The 13988-nt window shown below is 39.8% G+C and overlaps 2 protein-coding genes across 2 annotated transcripts; both read left to right on the forward strand.

Annotated features, from left to right (window-relative positions):
- The first annotated feature begins 355 nt into the window (after window positions 1-355).
- On the forward strand, window positions 356-7080 carry hadhab (hydroxyacyl-CoA dehydrogenase trifunctional multienzyme complex subunit alpha b). The gene is made up of 20 exons (XM_067479501.1): window positions 356-512; window positions 1170-1211; window positions 1307-1377; window positions 1457-1590; window positions 1755-1893; window positions 1979-2098; window positions 2466-2568; window positions 2744-2866; window positions 2956-3074; window positions 3604-3660; window positions 3743-3852; window positions 3975-4109; window positions 4372-4543; window positions 4662-4748; window positions 4834-4974; window positions 5121-5189; window positions 5348-5543; window positions 5651-5765; window positions 5894-6039; window positions 6216-7080. Exons 1-20 carry the CDS (start codon window positions 446-448, stop codon window positions 6359-6361), a joined length of 2292 nt encoding a protein of 763 aa, XP_067335602.1. The 5' UTR covers window positions 356-445; the 3' UTR covers window positions 6362-7080.
- Window positions 7081-7238: 158 nt separating this feature from the next.
- Window positions 7239-13924, forward strand: LOC137101283 (kinesin-like protein KIF3B). Its single transcript, XM_067479500.1, has 8 exons — window positions 7239-8953; window positions 9068-9169; window positions 9396-9518; window positions 9828-9946; window positions 10999-11115; window positions 11918-12032; window positions 12535-12713; window positions 13229-13924. The coding sequence occupies exons 1-8, from the start codon at window positions 7550-7552 to the stop codon at window positions 13377-13379; spliced, it is 2310 nt and encodes a 769-aa protein (XP_067335601.1). The 5' UTR covers window positions 7239-7549; the 3' UTR covers window positions 13380-13924.
- The last annotated feature ends 64 nt before the right edge of the window (window positions 13925-13988 follow it).

Here is a 13988-nt window from a genome sequence, read left to right on the forward strand (position 1 = left end):
TTCTAGACATAACAGTGTTAAATAGCTCAGAGCTACACGACACGTTTCCAAATTAAGAGATAGAATGCGCTTTATAATAACGCACAGCTTAAACCATTTGTTTCTACGGTAGATTTTATAATCTAAATGCTTTTCACAGCAAACATGTAATCTGTAGTGAAATCAAGTGCGCAGAATACAATTTTTTATGGAGAGATCTTATTTTAGCTTTATACAGTCAGTATTGTATGACGGACTTTTTAAGATGCAGATAGTGGTTGAGAACCATTGTCCAATTGTGTTTTAATTACAGATATAGCTCTGTGCTCTGTGTGTGTGGTATAAAAAGCTTAGTTGCAGTTCGCTACTTTTTCTCGCGAGACCCGGGCAACGTCGTGTGGTAGTACTATGACAGCGAGCTAACGCTAGCTGGCTTCACAACTGCTCATTGACCTCCGTTCCAAAGATGGCTGGTAGCCGAGCCCTTGGTGTTCTCTCCAGATTGACATTAAGGAGATATGGTGCCTTTTCAGGTAAAGTCTTAGTATTTGAGAACGATACTAAAAAATACAAGATTTACAGATCGCTCCATGACGGAAATTGGCTTGTTAGACTAGCTGTTAGCTCCGAAGACTGTTTTGCACTCTTGCACGGTAGATCATCATACAACGAGGTTCTTTTGTGTTTCTGCAAACACGTGTCTCTTTGAACGTAAAAGTAAATGAGTCGTTGCAAGTAAAGCTTACAAACTTTGTTTTGAGCGAGCAAACATTAGTGCAAACTAGCTTTTCCCGCAAGCTAGCTGGCTGCTAAATTACGCACGTATTGAAGTAAAAGCAGAAAGGGCTCTGGCTCAGAGTTAAAAATATAAATTGGCTGTGTGATTGCATATTTGACTATGATGTCCCCGTCATGACAATTGGACTGGGTTTTGACAGGTTATGAAAATCCTTGTGGCATTCATTTGCCGCTGTGTTAGCCACTTTTTGTGTCAGTGGTGGAGAATCTAGGTGAAGGGTCATTTTCCACCGGATCGCAAAGCTTGGCTGTTAACTCTCGAGGTCACAGCAATATTAAGGGAAAATCTTCTACATATATGTCGAAGGCATATTGTTTAGATTTAGGACTGTACTTAACGTTAAACACATGACTGTATCATATATTGTTTTGTGTAATTTTTCTCTTTACAGGCAGTCATTTTCGCACATTATCAGTAGCTTCCGCCATGCTAGGTAATTCCAAATTCACTGCACATTCCTTCAGTATATACAAAGTGAAAGTTTACACGTATTTTCTTACTATACACCATCTTTCCTTCCGATATTAGCCCGTACACACTTGAGTTATGAAGTCAAGGGCGATGTTGCTGTTGTACGGATCAACCAACCAAACTCCAAGGTATGAGGTCATTTCAAAGCATTGTGATGTGTTAACTCCTAGGAAGAAGTATAAACCTAATGGTCATTTCTCTTTCTAGGTTAACACTCTGTCAATCCAAATGCAAAAGGAGATGACAGAAGTAATGGATGAAGTGTGGGGTAACAATGCTGTTCAAAGTGCAGTCCTTATTTCCACAAAGCCTGGATGCTTCATTGCAGGGGCTGATATTAAGTAAGGAGAACCTCTTCTCATCCACTGCCTTTTAAATTATTTTGTGTGTGTGCACATGACTAATTGCATTTTTGGCATTAAAATCCATTGTGTGAAATATCAAAGACACATGTCATGTATTGCATTTTCTGCAATTCTTTTAATATACTGCTCATCTGTTACAGTATGATCCAGGCCTGCAAGACAACAGAGGAGGTCACCAACATTTCTCAGGAGGGACAGAAGATGTTTGAGAAGATTGAAAAATCACCTAAGCCCATTGTTGCTGCCATTAACGGCTCTTGCTTAGGAGGAGGCTTGGAGGTAAAGAAATACTTTCCGCGACAAATAAGATGGTTTGAGTATATTAAAAATATTTTATTCACATTCTGCTTTTTTCACATTTCAGCTTGCAATTGCGTGCCAGTACAGAATTGCCACTAAGAGCAAGAAAACTGTTCTTGGTACTCCAGAAGTAATGCTGGGTCTTTTACCTGGGGCTGGCGGTACTCAGAGACTCCCCAAAATGGTCAGTACTGGGAAAAACACATTCCCATTGCTGCTCCTGCCAAGTACAAAAACACAACACAATGCCGCAGTATGTGGAGCACAGTACATTAAAGCATCCTAAAATAGTCACAAGTTTGTCAGGTTAAGACCTCAACTGCTAGGTTGTAATGCAAAATAATGTGGTCAAAGTTCATAATCAGTTGAGGATGTTTACAAGCACCTTTGAGATTGTGCAAACAGATTATTTCAACTTTTCAACCCCCTGTGTAAAATACAACTGATGTTCATAACTTGGATTGCATCTTTTCTGATCAACTATACACAGCACAATACTCCAGATGTTGTCAATGGTTCAGTTTACAAATATATTGTTTTATAACCTTAAGGTTGGTCTACCCAGTGCCTTTGACATGATGTTAACCGGAAGAAATATCCGAGCAGATAAAGCCAAGAAGATGGGGCTCGTTGACCAACTTGTAGACACACTAGGTAAAAATCAAACCTAATTAAATGATTAAAGGATTAACTGCTTCAAATTGGTACGTTCAGTTGGTACCACCTGTGTGTTTTCACTGCAGGTTGATCAGTATTTGACAGTCTGTCAATTGGTTTTTAGGATGGAATTGATTGTTAAAATAAATTTTTTTTTCTGCTCATGTTACAGGACCTGGACTGAAGAGTCCAGAGGAAAGAACAATAGAGTACCTTGAAGAACTTGCCATTGAATATGCCAAAGGGATTGTCAACAAAAAGATCCCCCTCCGCAAAGAGAAGGGCACGGTGCAGAGTAAGTTGTGCTACCTTTAATTAACTCTTTGTCGTTACTTAAATTGGTTTATTCTGTATGCTATCCAAAATCTGATCTTTCTTTTACAGAAATTCAGGACTATGTTATGAGCTTGGGGTTTGTACGAAATCAAATTTACAAAACCGTCCATGGTAAAGTTATGAAGCAGACCAAGGGACTTTATCCAGCACCCCTCAAAATTATTGAAGTAAGTTAAAGGATTCTTCCAACTGATGCATCTCCATGTACTATAACGATATTTTTAAATTTGGATGGTAGTGGTGGAAATTTGAAGGACACGTTCACTGATTTTGAGATATTTTAAGTTCTTGTTTGTGTAGTGCATGTACATAAATGCCATTAAACTTCCTTATATTGAAATATTTCACTACTTCTAACTGGAACATCTCTCCAGATGACATCACTTGGATGAACTTTCAGTTTAGATGTCATCTTGTTGCTCATACTATGGAGTTTGAACTCATAATGATGGAAAAACTCATGAGTTATGTCATCTGGAGGAGTTTTCAGCTAGAAGCAGAGAAATATTTTAACAGAGGGAACTTTAAAGGCATTTCTGTACATTTACACCTTAAACTAAAGTCATAGAAAGCAGGTTGACATGCCTTCTGCTGTGTTAAGTTAAAAAGAAACCAACCTGCGTTTTGGTAAGCATCTGATAATGTTGTAGAAAGTTAGTCTTATACTTAATATGGCTTTTTGTTTTCCTACCTTAGACTGTAAAAACTGGAATAGAACAGGGCCCTGTTGCTGGATACTTAGCTGAGTCTCAGGTAAGGTTTTGTTGGCTTGGTTGGCAAATTTACAAAAGTGCCTTGTGTATGTGAACATCACTGACTTACATGTTTGTCACAGAATTTTGGACATTTGGCAAAGACCTCAGAATCAGCTGCCTTGATTGGTCTCTATCATGGTCAAGTTGCATGCAAGAAGAACCGGATTGGAACCCCTGAAAGAGAAGTGAAGTAAGTCTCTAGCATTTTCACATACCGAACTTGTCTGATGCGGTACAGTTTAATCTTGTGTGTTTCTATAGCATGTCATTCTGTCTAGGTCCTGGGTAAATTGTCTGTTGTTTTACCATTAGGACTCTTGCTGTCCTGGGAGCAGGTCTGATGGGAGCAGGCATCGCCCAGGTAACTGTGGACAAAGGTGTGCACACAATCCTGAAGGATACCACTCTGGAAGGACTGGCCAGGGGACAGCAGCAGGTTTACAAAGGGTGGGGTTCTCATTTATACTTTTTCTGAATTAGGATTTATTTTGTAAAATGGTGAATACAGTCTGCTACGTGTCAAAGTGACCTATGGTAAGACACTGAACCTCATGTTGCTCCCGGTGGGTCGGGTGAGCACCTTGCAGCGCTATATAAGTGGTCATTTACCATATTTTTTGTCTTTGTATATTTGTACGCTTTTTATCATATATGCGTTGGAATATATCTTAAAGTAAGTTGACAATATTTAACTTTCATTCTGAACAAGGTTTAATGACAAAACAAAAAAGAAGAGCATCACATCATTTGAGAGAGACTCCATCCTGTCCAACTTGACCGGCCAACTGGATTACAAAGGCTTTGAAAAGGCTGACATGGTTATTGAAGCTGTGTTTGAAGACATCAAAATCAAGCATGCCGTTATTAAAGAGGTGGAGGCTGTAAGTGTGACTGAAAAGAGTCTTACCTGGTCTTTGATACTAGGTGAATATAATCATAATAGTCTAGTTGTTTAGTGGTGGGTTTTGTTTTTAGTTACAGTCTAACATTTTCCTGCAGGTGGTCCCCCCTCATTGCATATTTGCCAGCAACACATCTGCTCTACCTATAAAGGATATTGCTGTTGCCAGCAAGAGACCAGAAAAGGTTTGTAGTTGTAGGAGTGTTGCAAATTAAAAAATGTTTCTTTAAATTAAAGGTGCCAGTGTTTGACTGTTTTCTGTTTCCTTAGGTGATTGGAATGCACTACTTCTCTCCAGTCGACAAGATGCAGCTTCTTGAGATTATAACAACTGATCAGACATCGAAGGACACTGCAGCCTCCGCTGTGGCATTTGGGCTGAAGCAGGGCAAAGTAGTCATAATTGTTAAGGTGAGTTTTATTGTTGTAGCCAGAGTATGTTGAATGACTCTTAAATCTTTTATTATATATGTACAGTGTAACATATAAATGACCGACAGTGATGTTATAAGTAGTTGAAGGAGATTTCATATTATAATACCCAAATGTCTTTGCAGGATGGACCCGGATTCTACACGACAAGATGTTTGGTTCCACTTATGTCCGAAGGTGTGAGAGTTATTCAGGTTAGTAGTGTTACAGTTGTGAATCTGTAAATACTCTTGTCATCTGCGAAGATGGGCAGGGTCAGCTCACTTGAATAAAGTATATTAATGTGTATTAGAATGAATGTGGCAGAACAAGCACACTAAAGTATATCCCCTTATGCATTGTGCACTCACAGGAAGGGACTAGCCCCCAAAAGTTGGATTCACTCACCCAAAGCTTTGGGTTCCCTGTGGGTACTGCCACACTGGCTGATGAAGTTGGTATTGACGTGGCTGCCCATGTGGCCGAAGACCTCCTTAAAGCTTTTGGCTCTCGTTTTGGTGGTGGAAATATAGACTTTCTGAAGACCATGGTGGACAAGGGATATAAGGGTATGGGTAGTTAAAGTGAAGGACTGCATCATCATTTTACTACTTCACTGTAAATGTGAGCATGTATAGTGTAGTCATTTAATTCTTGCTCTCACTTCCCCCTCAAGGCCGCAAATCAGGAAAGGGCTGCTACGTTTACCAGAAAGGACTCAAGACCAGAGATCTTAACCCAGAACTTGGAGACATCCTTGAGAAATTCAAGATGGTACCAAATCCTGCTGTGTAGGTTGACATTGGACAATGTTACAATGCTGAAATTTAAGTCACACTGTTGCCCCTTGCATATGTTTAAATTTAAACTTGTTAAATCATCTAAACATCTCTCCTGTCACATTAAAAATTTTTTACAGTTCATCAGACTCTGATGTGCAGTACAGACTTGTTTCTCGATTCGTCAATGAGGCTTTGCTGTGCTTGCAAGATGGCATCTTGAGCAATCCTTTGGAAGGAGACATCGGTGCTGTGTTTGGGTTGGGATTCCCCCCCTCCCTTGGAGGTCTGAGTTAATTTTAAGTCATTGTAATCTAAACCGTTGATGCTCAAATTAAATAGCTTTTCTCATCATAAAGTAACAAAAACCAGCCTAGAGCAATGTCACCATTATCCATTTAAATTGTAGGGTTGTTTTTTTTTTGTGATAATATAATTAATATTATATATGTCTGCTTCCAGGACCTTTCCGTTTTGTGGACTCCTTTGGTGCTGACAAACTGGTGGCAAAGATGAGGACGTACGAAGCAGTCTATGGAAATCCATTTACTCCATGCCAACTCCTGCTGGATCATGCAAAAGATCCTAGCAAGAAATTTTACAAGTGACTGACTTGCTGTTTGTGCCAGTAGCTCATAACAAAACTCTAGTCTGCCACTAGAATGTGCCTAACTTTTCTAACATGAGTGGAGGCAGATGTACAGAAAACAGGCTCAGTTGCCAGTTTTTGATACAGCCAGCTAAAGCCGATGCAACCTAACAACAGTTGTGCAATAAATCCCACAGTTGTGAAAGTTATTATTTTTGTTCATTTAACTGTGACCATTATGGAGGCTGTTCACTTGTATTGTTTTATACATCAGTGTTTCTGTTATTTAGCTTATGCCCAACGAAACAAAAAATGTACATAGAAGCCTCAAACAACCATCAAGTACATGATGATACATGATTGTAACCTCAAAGGTGGAATTTATTGCTGAACCATTAGACTGCATTAGTTTGAGCATGGTGTACCTATTTACTGCCAACTGAATGTGTTTTCAGTGTGTTGCCCCCCACTAAAGACATACAGGCGACTGAGTGTGTAATATCAGCAAAAGTGGATAATTTTTTTTTATTTGTATTTAAATGTTGATTTACCTGATGGTGTATAGATGAAGAAGCATTTAGAGATTAATGACTCACAGGTCGTAAATGTAAAGACACTGCTGGGGCAAAAAGATAAATGTTTTTCAACTGAAAAATTAATTTGTCATTGTTGATGAATGTCTTGCCAGCTTGTTTCCAGAGAGTGTTAACAATAAAGACGGCGTCAATAAATGGATAATTGCTTTGTTACTGACTAATTTTTTTTTTTTTAATTGTTTACGTGCTTTCGCGTCCGAGTCCCAGGGATTTGTTTTCACGGCTAAACTACAGAATCAGACCATATCTGCGCACCACAAACATTTGCTTGAATCCAATTCGTTGCGTAGGTCACATGTCTGATTCCCATTGTCCGCAGAGCAGGGTGTGTACCGCGGGGAGCCTGTGTGGGCAGGGCCGGTTTGCCTGCGTGTTTTTCTTCAGCAGCATCCTTTAACAGCTTGTGACATCGCTTTTCTCGCGAAAGGATGCTCAGGGCGGAGGCGACGTTTTCTGGGATAAAAGAGGCTGCTCGGCTCACATGAGATGTGTGTGACTGACGCTTTCCACTGCACCTGTATGGAGAAAGAGGCGCAAAATTGTGGCCACCGCCCACGATAATGACTTGATCACCGTGGTGAGGATGGTTATGCTTGCCTTTATTAAAAAAAATGTCTAAAACCAAACATTGCGAGGCAGTCAGGGTGGTGGTCCGCTGCCGACCGTTCAGCAGGAAAGAGGAGAAAGCGCAATGTGGAAACATTTTGCAGATTGATGACAAGCTGGGGCAGATCACCATCAGGAACCCGAAGTCACCACCTGATGAGCCTATGAAAGTGTTCACGTTTGATTCCGTGTATGGCTGGGATTCAAAACAAAGCGACATCTATGATGATGCAGTGAGACCTCTTGTGGAGTCTGTGCTCCAGGGCTTTAACGGGACTATATTTGCTTATGGACAAACCGGGACAGGTAAAACACACACCATGCAAGGGGTTTCCAACGACCCCGAGAGGAGAGGGGTTGTACCCAATTCTTTTCAGCACATTTTCACACAAATATCCAGAACTCAGAATCAGAAATACCTGGTGAGGTCGTCATATCTGGAGATCTACAATGAGGAAATCAGAGATCTGTTGTGCAAAGATAACAATACGAAACTGGAGCTTAAAGAGAATCCAGACTTTGGGGTTTATGTTAAAGGTCTTTCTTCAGTGGTGACAAAGAATGTCAATGAGATTGAGCATGTGATGAACATTGGCAACCAGTCCAGGTCTGTGGGGTTCACAAAAATGAATGAACGCAGCTCTCGGTCCCATGCAATTTTTGTCATAACTGTGGAGTGCAGCGAAGTAGGCCCAGATGGCGAAGACCACATACGTGTTGGGAAGCTGAACATGGTTGACCTGGCTGGCAGCGAGCGCCAGAGCAAGACAGGTGCCAAAGGGAAGCGGCTGAAGGAAGCAGCCCAAATCAACCTGTCTCTCTCAGCTCTAGGGAATGTTATTTCAGCTCTCGTGGATAGGAAGAGCACCCACATCCCATACAGAGACTCCAAACTGACCCGCTTGCTCCAGGACTCACTCGGTGGCAATTCAAAGACTGTCATGATAGCCACAGTGGGGCCTTCAAACAAGAACTTTGATGAAACCCTTGCCACGCTGAGGTACGCCAGCAGGGCCAAGAACATAAAGAACAAACCTCGGATTAATGAGGACCCCAAAGATGCCCTGCTGAGGGAGTTTCAGGAAGAGATTGCACGCTTGAAAGCCCAGTTAGAGGAGCGAGGGATGGTTGCAAAGGAGAGGAGGAGGAGAAGGAATAGCAAAAGACTGAGTAAAAGTATGGCCGGTATGGAAGAGGAGATCCTGAAAGAGAGGGATGTGGATGTTTGGAAGGCTGTTGAGGAGGAATCAGAGGTGAAAAATTACACGAAAGATGCACCTAACGTCCCCGAGGTTCTGACGAGCCAGGAAAGCAGTGAGAAGTTAAAGCACGTGAATGAAAACAGAAAAAGTTTAGAGGAAATGCAGTGGGATCAAGATGCTTTGGAGAAGATCATAGAGAAGTATAAGGTACTGGGGAAGAGCAAGTGCCCTGTGCTCAAAAAGTGCAGCGTCTGATAAACGAGACACTGGTGAAACAAAGGAAATTTGCATAAATAATTTATTGTATGTCTTTGTTCACAGGCTATGGAGAGTAAGCTGTTAGTTGGAGGAAAGACTATAATTGATCACACCAATGAACAACAGAAAATACTGGAGCTGAAGAGGCAAGAAATTGCAGAACAGGTAATTAAAAGGTTATTAAAATAAACAAAACAACAGTAATGTTTTCTGATTTTTCGTACCCAACACCACTCATTAAAAAACACACTTTTATTACTTTCCTGCTCATTTTGATAAAATTATAGTTTTTTGAACTTGGAAGGAGGACGTTTTGAAAATTACCTTCATTTGAAGGATATAGCATATACACTTAAGATTACTGACCTTTTAATATTTATGTTACTTGCAGATAAGAGGAGAGCGAGAGATTCAGCAGCAGATGATGCTGCAGGAGGAGGAGACACTAGAAATGAAAGAAACATTCTCCTCTCTGCAGCAGGAGGTAGAACTAAAGACAAAGAAGCTGAAGAGGGTAAGATGACTCACCACATGATATTTCCCAATGCCATCAACACAAAGCAGTTACCCGTCATTTAATCACTTAATCTTATTTGCAAATAAGACTCGCTAGGAGAGGGAATGTGGGTGAGTCCAGATTTCTCTGTGTGAAGCCACTTTTACTTCATAGTTCTTTAGGACTAATTTAATTTCTCATTGCTTGTTGGCAGAGAACATTTTTCTACTGCTCCACTGAGTGGCTTCTCCGTATTCTGGTTTAGGATATTAAGCTTTTCTAGTAGCAAGAGGAAATCAGTTACTGATTGGTCTATGTTCTGTTCAGTTGTATAGCAAACTCCAGCAGGTGAAGGGGGAGATAAAAGATGTGATCGATGAGCACATCACAACCAGACAGGAGCTTGACCAGACTCTGAATGAACTCACCAGAGAACTAAAGTACAAGTAAGTGCACTGCCTACATTATCAGTACACATGACAGCGTATGAGCTCATTTGGGTCTTTTGCAATATGAAGCTTTGTTTTTCTTATTTCAACATAATAATGTCCCCGCCTATATTTTGACTTCCCGCATCACACTTGGGTTTAAAGTATTCTTTCATATTCCCTTGATGAGAATAAAGATCTTACCAACTCATTATTGTATCATGACAACGATTATGACAAGTGCTTTGAGGGCAGGTGTGGCTCAGTTGGTAAAGAAGCCATCCACTAGCCCCAGGGTTAGTGGTTCATTTCCTGGTTCCTCCAGTCCACGTGCTAAAGAGTCCTTCGGTGAGACACTGAACCTTAAGTAGCTTATATGTGTTACTTGTAATTTGCTTTGGATAAAAGCATCTGCTAACTGGCTAAATGTAAAAGCAGACCTCATCATATTGAGATGTTTTTTCACTATGACCATTATTTAATTGATTAAATATAGGCATTTAAAGTCGTAAAATATTATACAGCATAGACCTCCTCCCACTAGTTTTAATACAAACAGACAATAGTATAATGTATTTTTGGATTCGGTAGCACAGCAGGGGGCATGTGGTAATACATTTTAATTCAAAATTTAAATATTCATCGCATCAACTAAAGCATCACTTGGCACGGCATTTCTTTATTTGAATGGTTTGTGTAACAACACCCAAAGTAATGCTTCTTCAGGTTGGCTGGCACATACATTAAACGCAAGGCAGCTTGTTGTTATTCAAGATAAACTGCAGTGTAGCACTGTATTTCTGACTGCAACTACTGTACATTATTAATATTATTATTATTTTTTATTTATTCATATGAGCACTACAAACAGGAGGATATAAGGTGGGGGAGGGCTCTATAAAATTTGGGTGGGATGGCATTGTTCAAATATCTGCTCCAATTATTGCATGACTATTTACTGTGTGTACTAATACAAGACGAGATCACTTCTTTTCTTTTCTTTGTTTATAGTATTAGTGAAATTCTTAAGCTGACCTAAGTTGACACATTATTGTACTTACACATTGCAGATATCTCTTAATTGAGAATTTTATACCTCCCGAGGAAAAGAACAAGATTGTGAACAGGCTGCACTTTGACAGTGAGGAGGATCAGTGGAGACTCCAGCCGGTCATTCCATCAGAGAGGTGTGTAAATTCATTTTGCACCGCTGACTTAAGATACCGTGAGTGGCGCATTAACCTTAAAAACAAATGGTAAACCAGCACTGGATCTCACATGGTACAAAACAGCTCTAGAGGGTGAAATCCATCACTGAAGCAGCAGAGATTCTAGTTTGTACAATTAGCTACCCAAGGAAACTGCAGCATAAACATTCCCTCTGTTGTAGCTATGACAGCTAATGTACCTTTATATATGCCTGCACATTTTCACTGTAAGGGCTGCCAGGCAACATTCTAGGAAATGTAGGCAATAAGAAAAGATATAAACAGACAAGCTAACCGAAGTTGTGTCAAGCTGTATTTGCCATTTGGATGTTTTGTTTTATAAGCGCCTTTCCATTTATTTTATTGGCAAATGTTTTTTTGTCGTTGTTGTTGTTGCTCAGTGGCTGCCAGTGTCTTTTGATGCTATCACTAGGGGGCACCAATCCTTGAACTTTCCAAGAGCAGACTAGCCTTAGGTGCAATAGATAATTTATGAAATCTGCTGTTCAAAGAAACATTTTATATATCTTGATATAGTTATCCGGGGCTTTTTTATGCAAAGAGAACAAGGTGCTTTGGCCTTCTAAGTGTTTTTCCTTTTGAGACAGTAGAAAAACTGACTAAAAGATGGCACATGAGATAAAACACAATGATTGTCTTAGTGGACGTTGATTGGTTGACCATAAATGGGGCACATGGGTCTCCAGAGGTTTGCTTCTCAGCCAAGCACAACTGCAATTAATAGAATCCAAATTCTTCTTTACTCGTGTCTGTATTCCAGTGCACCCACTCAGGTCAAGAAGAGGCCTCTCTCAGCTGTGGGATACAAGAGGCCAATCAGCCAATATGCACAGATGGCTGTTGCTACGGCAACTGGAACCCCATCTAGATACCAGGTCAGTGCTCAGGCACTTGTGAGGACATTTAGCAAAAGTACAGCAAGGGAAGTAATGTGATATCGTTGCTTACACACAAAGACACATTTGGTTTAGGATTGGAAGATGTTTGTAGCCATGGAGACAAGTCCATTCCCAGGTTTAACTGTATAATCATTGTAATACCACAAAGCAGATAACAAAAAGCCATGAATAAAAATATAGAACAATTTCAGATTTTTAGCAATTTCAGATCAAGCCTGCTTTGTATTGCCTTTTTACTGTTAAGAAACTGGTAATATTTGCTGCAGCTGTTTCACGGTACATGTGAATTTTCAAGGAACATGTGAATTATTTACTGCATGTACTTCAACTAACTTCAAGTTTTTATTTTAGAAACTGGGAATGAAAATAATAGCTAGTTTTATTAACATGAAATGGGAGGGGCACTGCAGAAAACATCCTGAAATAAATTTTTGTTTTGTATTTAATTTGCTAACTGTAATGTTCTCTGTTCTTACAGGCTGAGAATATAATGCTGTTGGAATTAGACATGTCTCCTCCGACCATGTTCACTTTAAACCTCAATGGAGCTCACCTGGAGAGAGCCTTTTCTCCCAGACTCATGCAGGATTTTCTCGTGACTGTTCCCATTAGGGAGAGGACTGCTACATCATCACGGGTCAGGAAATCTCAATCCTGGTAAGAGAACACTGGAGAGAGGCAAATGTTTTAAATGCTTACAATTGTTAAAAAAGCACATTTAGGTTTCTGAATTTTCTTATAGCAAAGTGAGAAATTGGCATCTGTTAATTTTGCACTCATATGGACTCCTCTATAAGGTTATCACCAATTTTAGTTTAGTTTACTGGCACAAATTGCAGAAAGGACTCATGTCATATACTGTATATCTGCATAGTTTAAACAAAGTCCAGGTCTTGATTCCACTGTGGTTCATGTAAGAAGAAAATATACACTGACAGTTAGACAAAAAATACACAAGTGTTTTCCCCCTTTATCTACGAAACTATGGGTACTTTCCCTGAGCTGTCAAAGTTTATTTACATGCAAATCTGTCGATATGAAGAGAATTTACATGATGGTATTTAAAAAAACACATCAATTAGAGAAGTTCTATCGATACATTTGGTCATATTGTGATATAGGACATATTGAATTCTAAAAAATAAGTCAGTCTGTTTTGTAATCGTCTACAGGTACCAGGCACCGCAAGCAACATCTGTCACATCATCCTCATCATCCACCACTTTGATGTCAGGATCTCAGAGCTTCTCTCCCTCTCAGAGACAAAGACCATCCTCTGCTGCCTATCTTCCACAGGGAGGTGCAGCTGAGACAAGCCCTTAATATGTGTCACTACTTATACTGTAGGCCTGGCCCTAGTAGACTTAACTGGAAAGACAAACATCCTGTATTAATTTTCAGAGAGTGACTCTCACATGCAGTGGAACTATTTTGAGTAATCTTTCCCTGTTTCCTGGTTTCTTCTCACTGTTGCCTAAATGAATATGCTGGTTTTGTGGCTTATACTTGCCCACCTAAATAGCACAGATAAAAGTTGAAGGTTTGTTATGTGTAAGCTGTTTGGGGGATTTTTTATTTTATTTTATTTTACTTTAATCTGTTTTTGGTTTAAGAACAACTTTTCAGCTCCAATTTGAAGATAAAAGATTACAAAATGTATCTGTTACTTGCCCTAAAAGTTACTACTGGGCCAACCTGGTTTAACCTGTATGCTTGATAAATTGTTGCTAATTTTCTTGCTAATGTAATCGTGAGCCAAAAATGTGAAGAAAGCTTGCACTGCTCAATAGCTGCCTTATTTTTTCATAGTTGTGAAATCATGCAAAATCCATTTGCTTACACATGAAATAAACTCAAATGATCTTTAACTGCCTTGTTATATTTCCCGTAGCGGGGGTGATTCCTTTTCCAGATCACAATTACATGTGGCAG

Source organism: Channa argus, chromosome 16 (assembly GCF_033026475.1).
Source record: "Channa argus isolate prfri chromosome 16, Channa argus male v1.0, whole genome shotgun sequence".
Classification (NCBI taxonomy): Eukaryota; Metazoa; Chordata; class Actinopteri; order Anabantiformes; family Channidae; genus Channa; species Channa argus.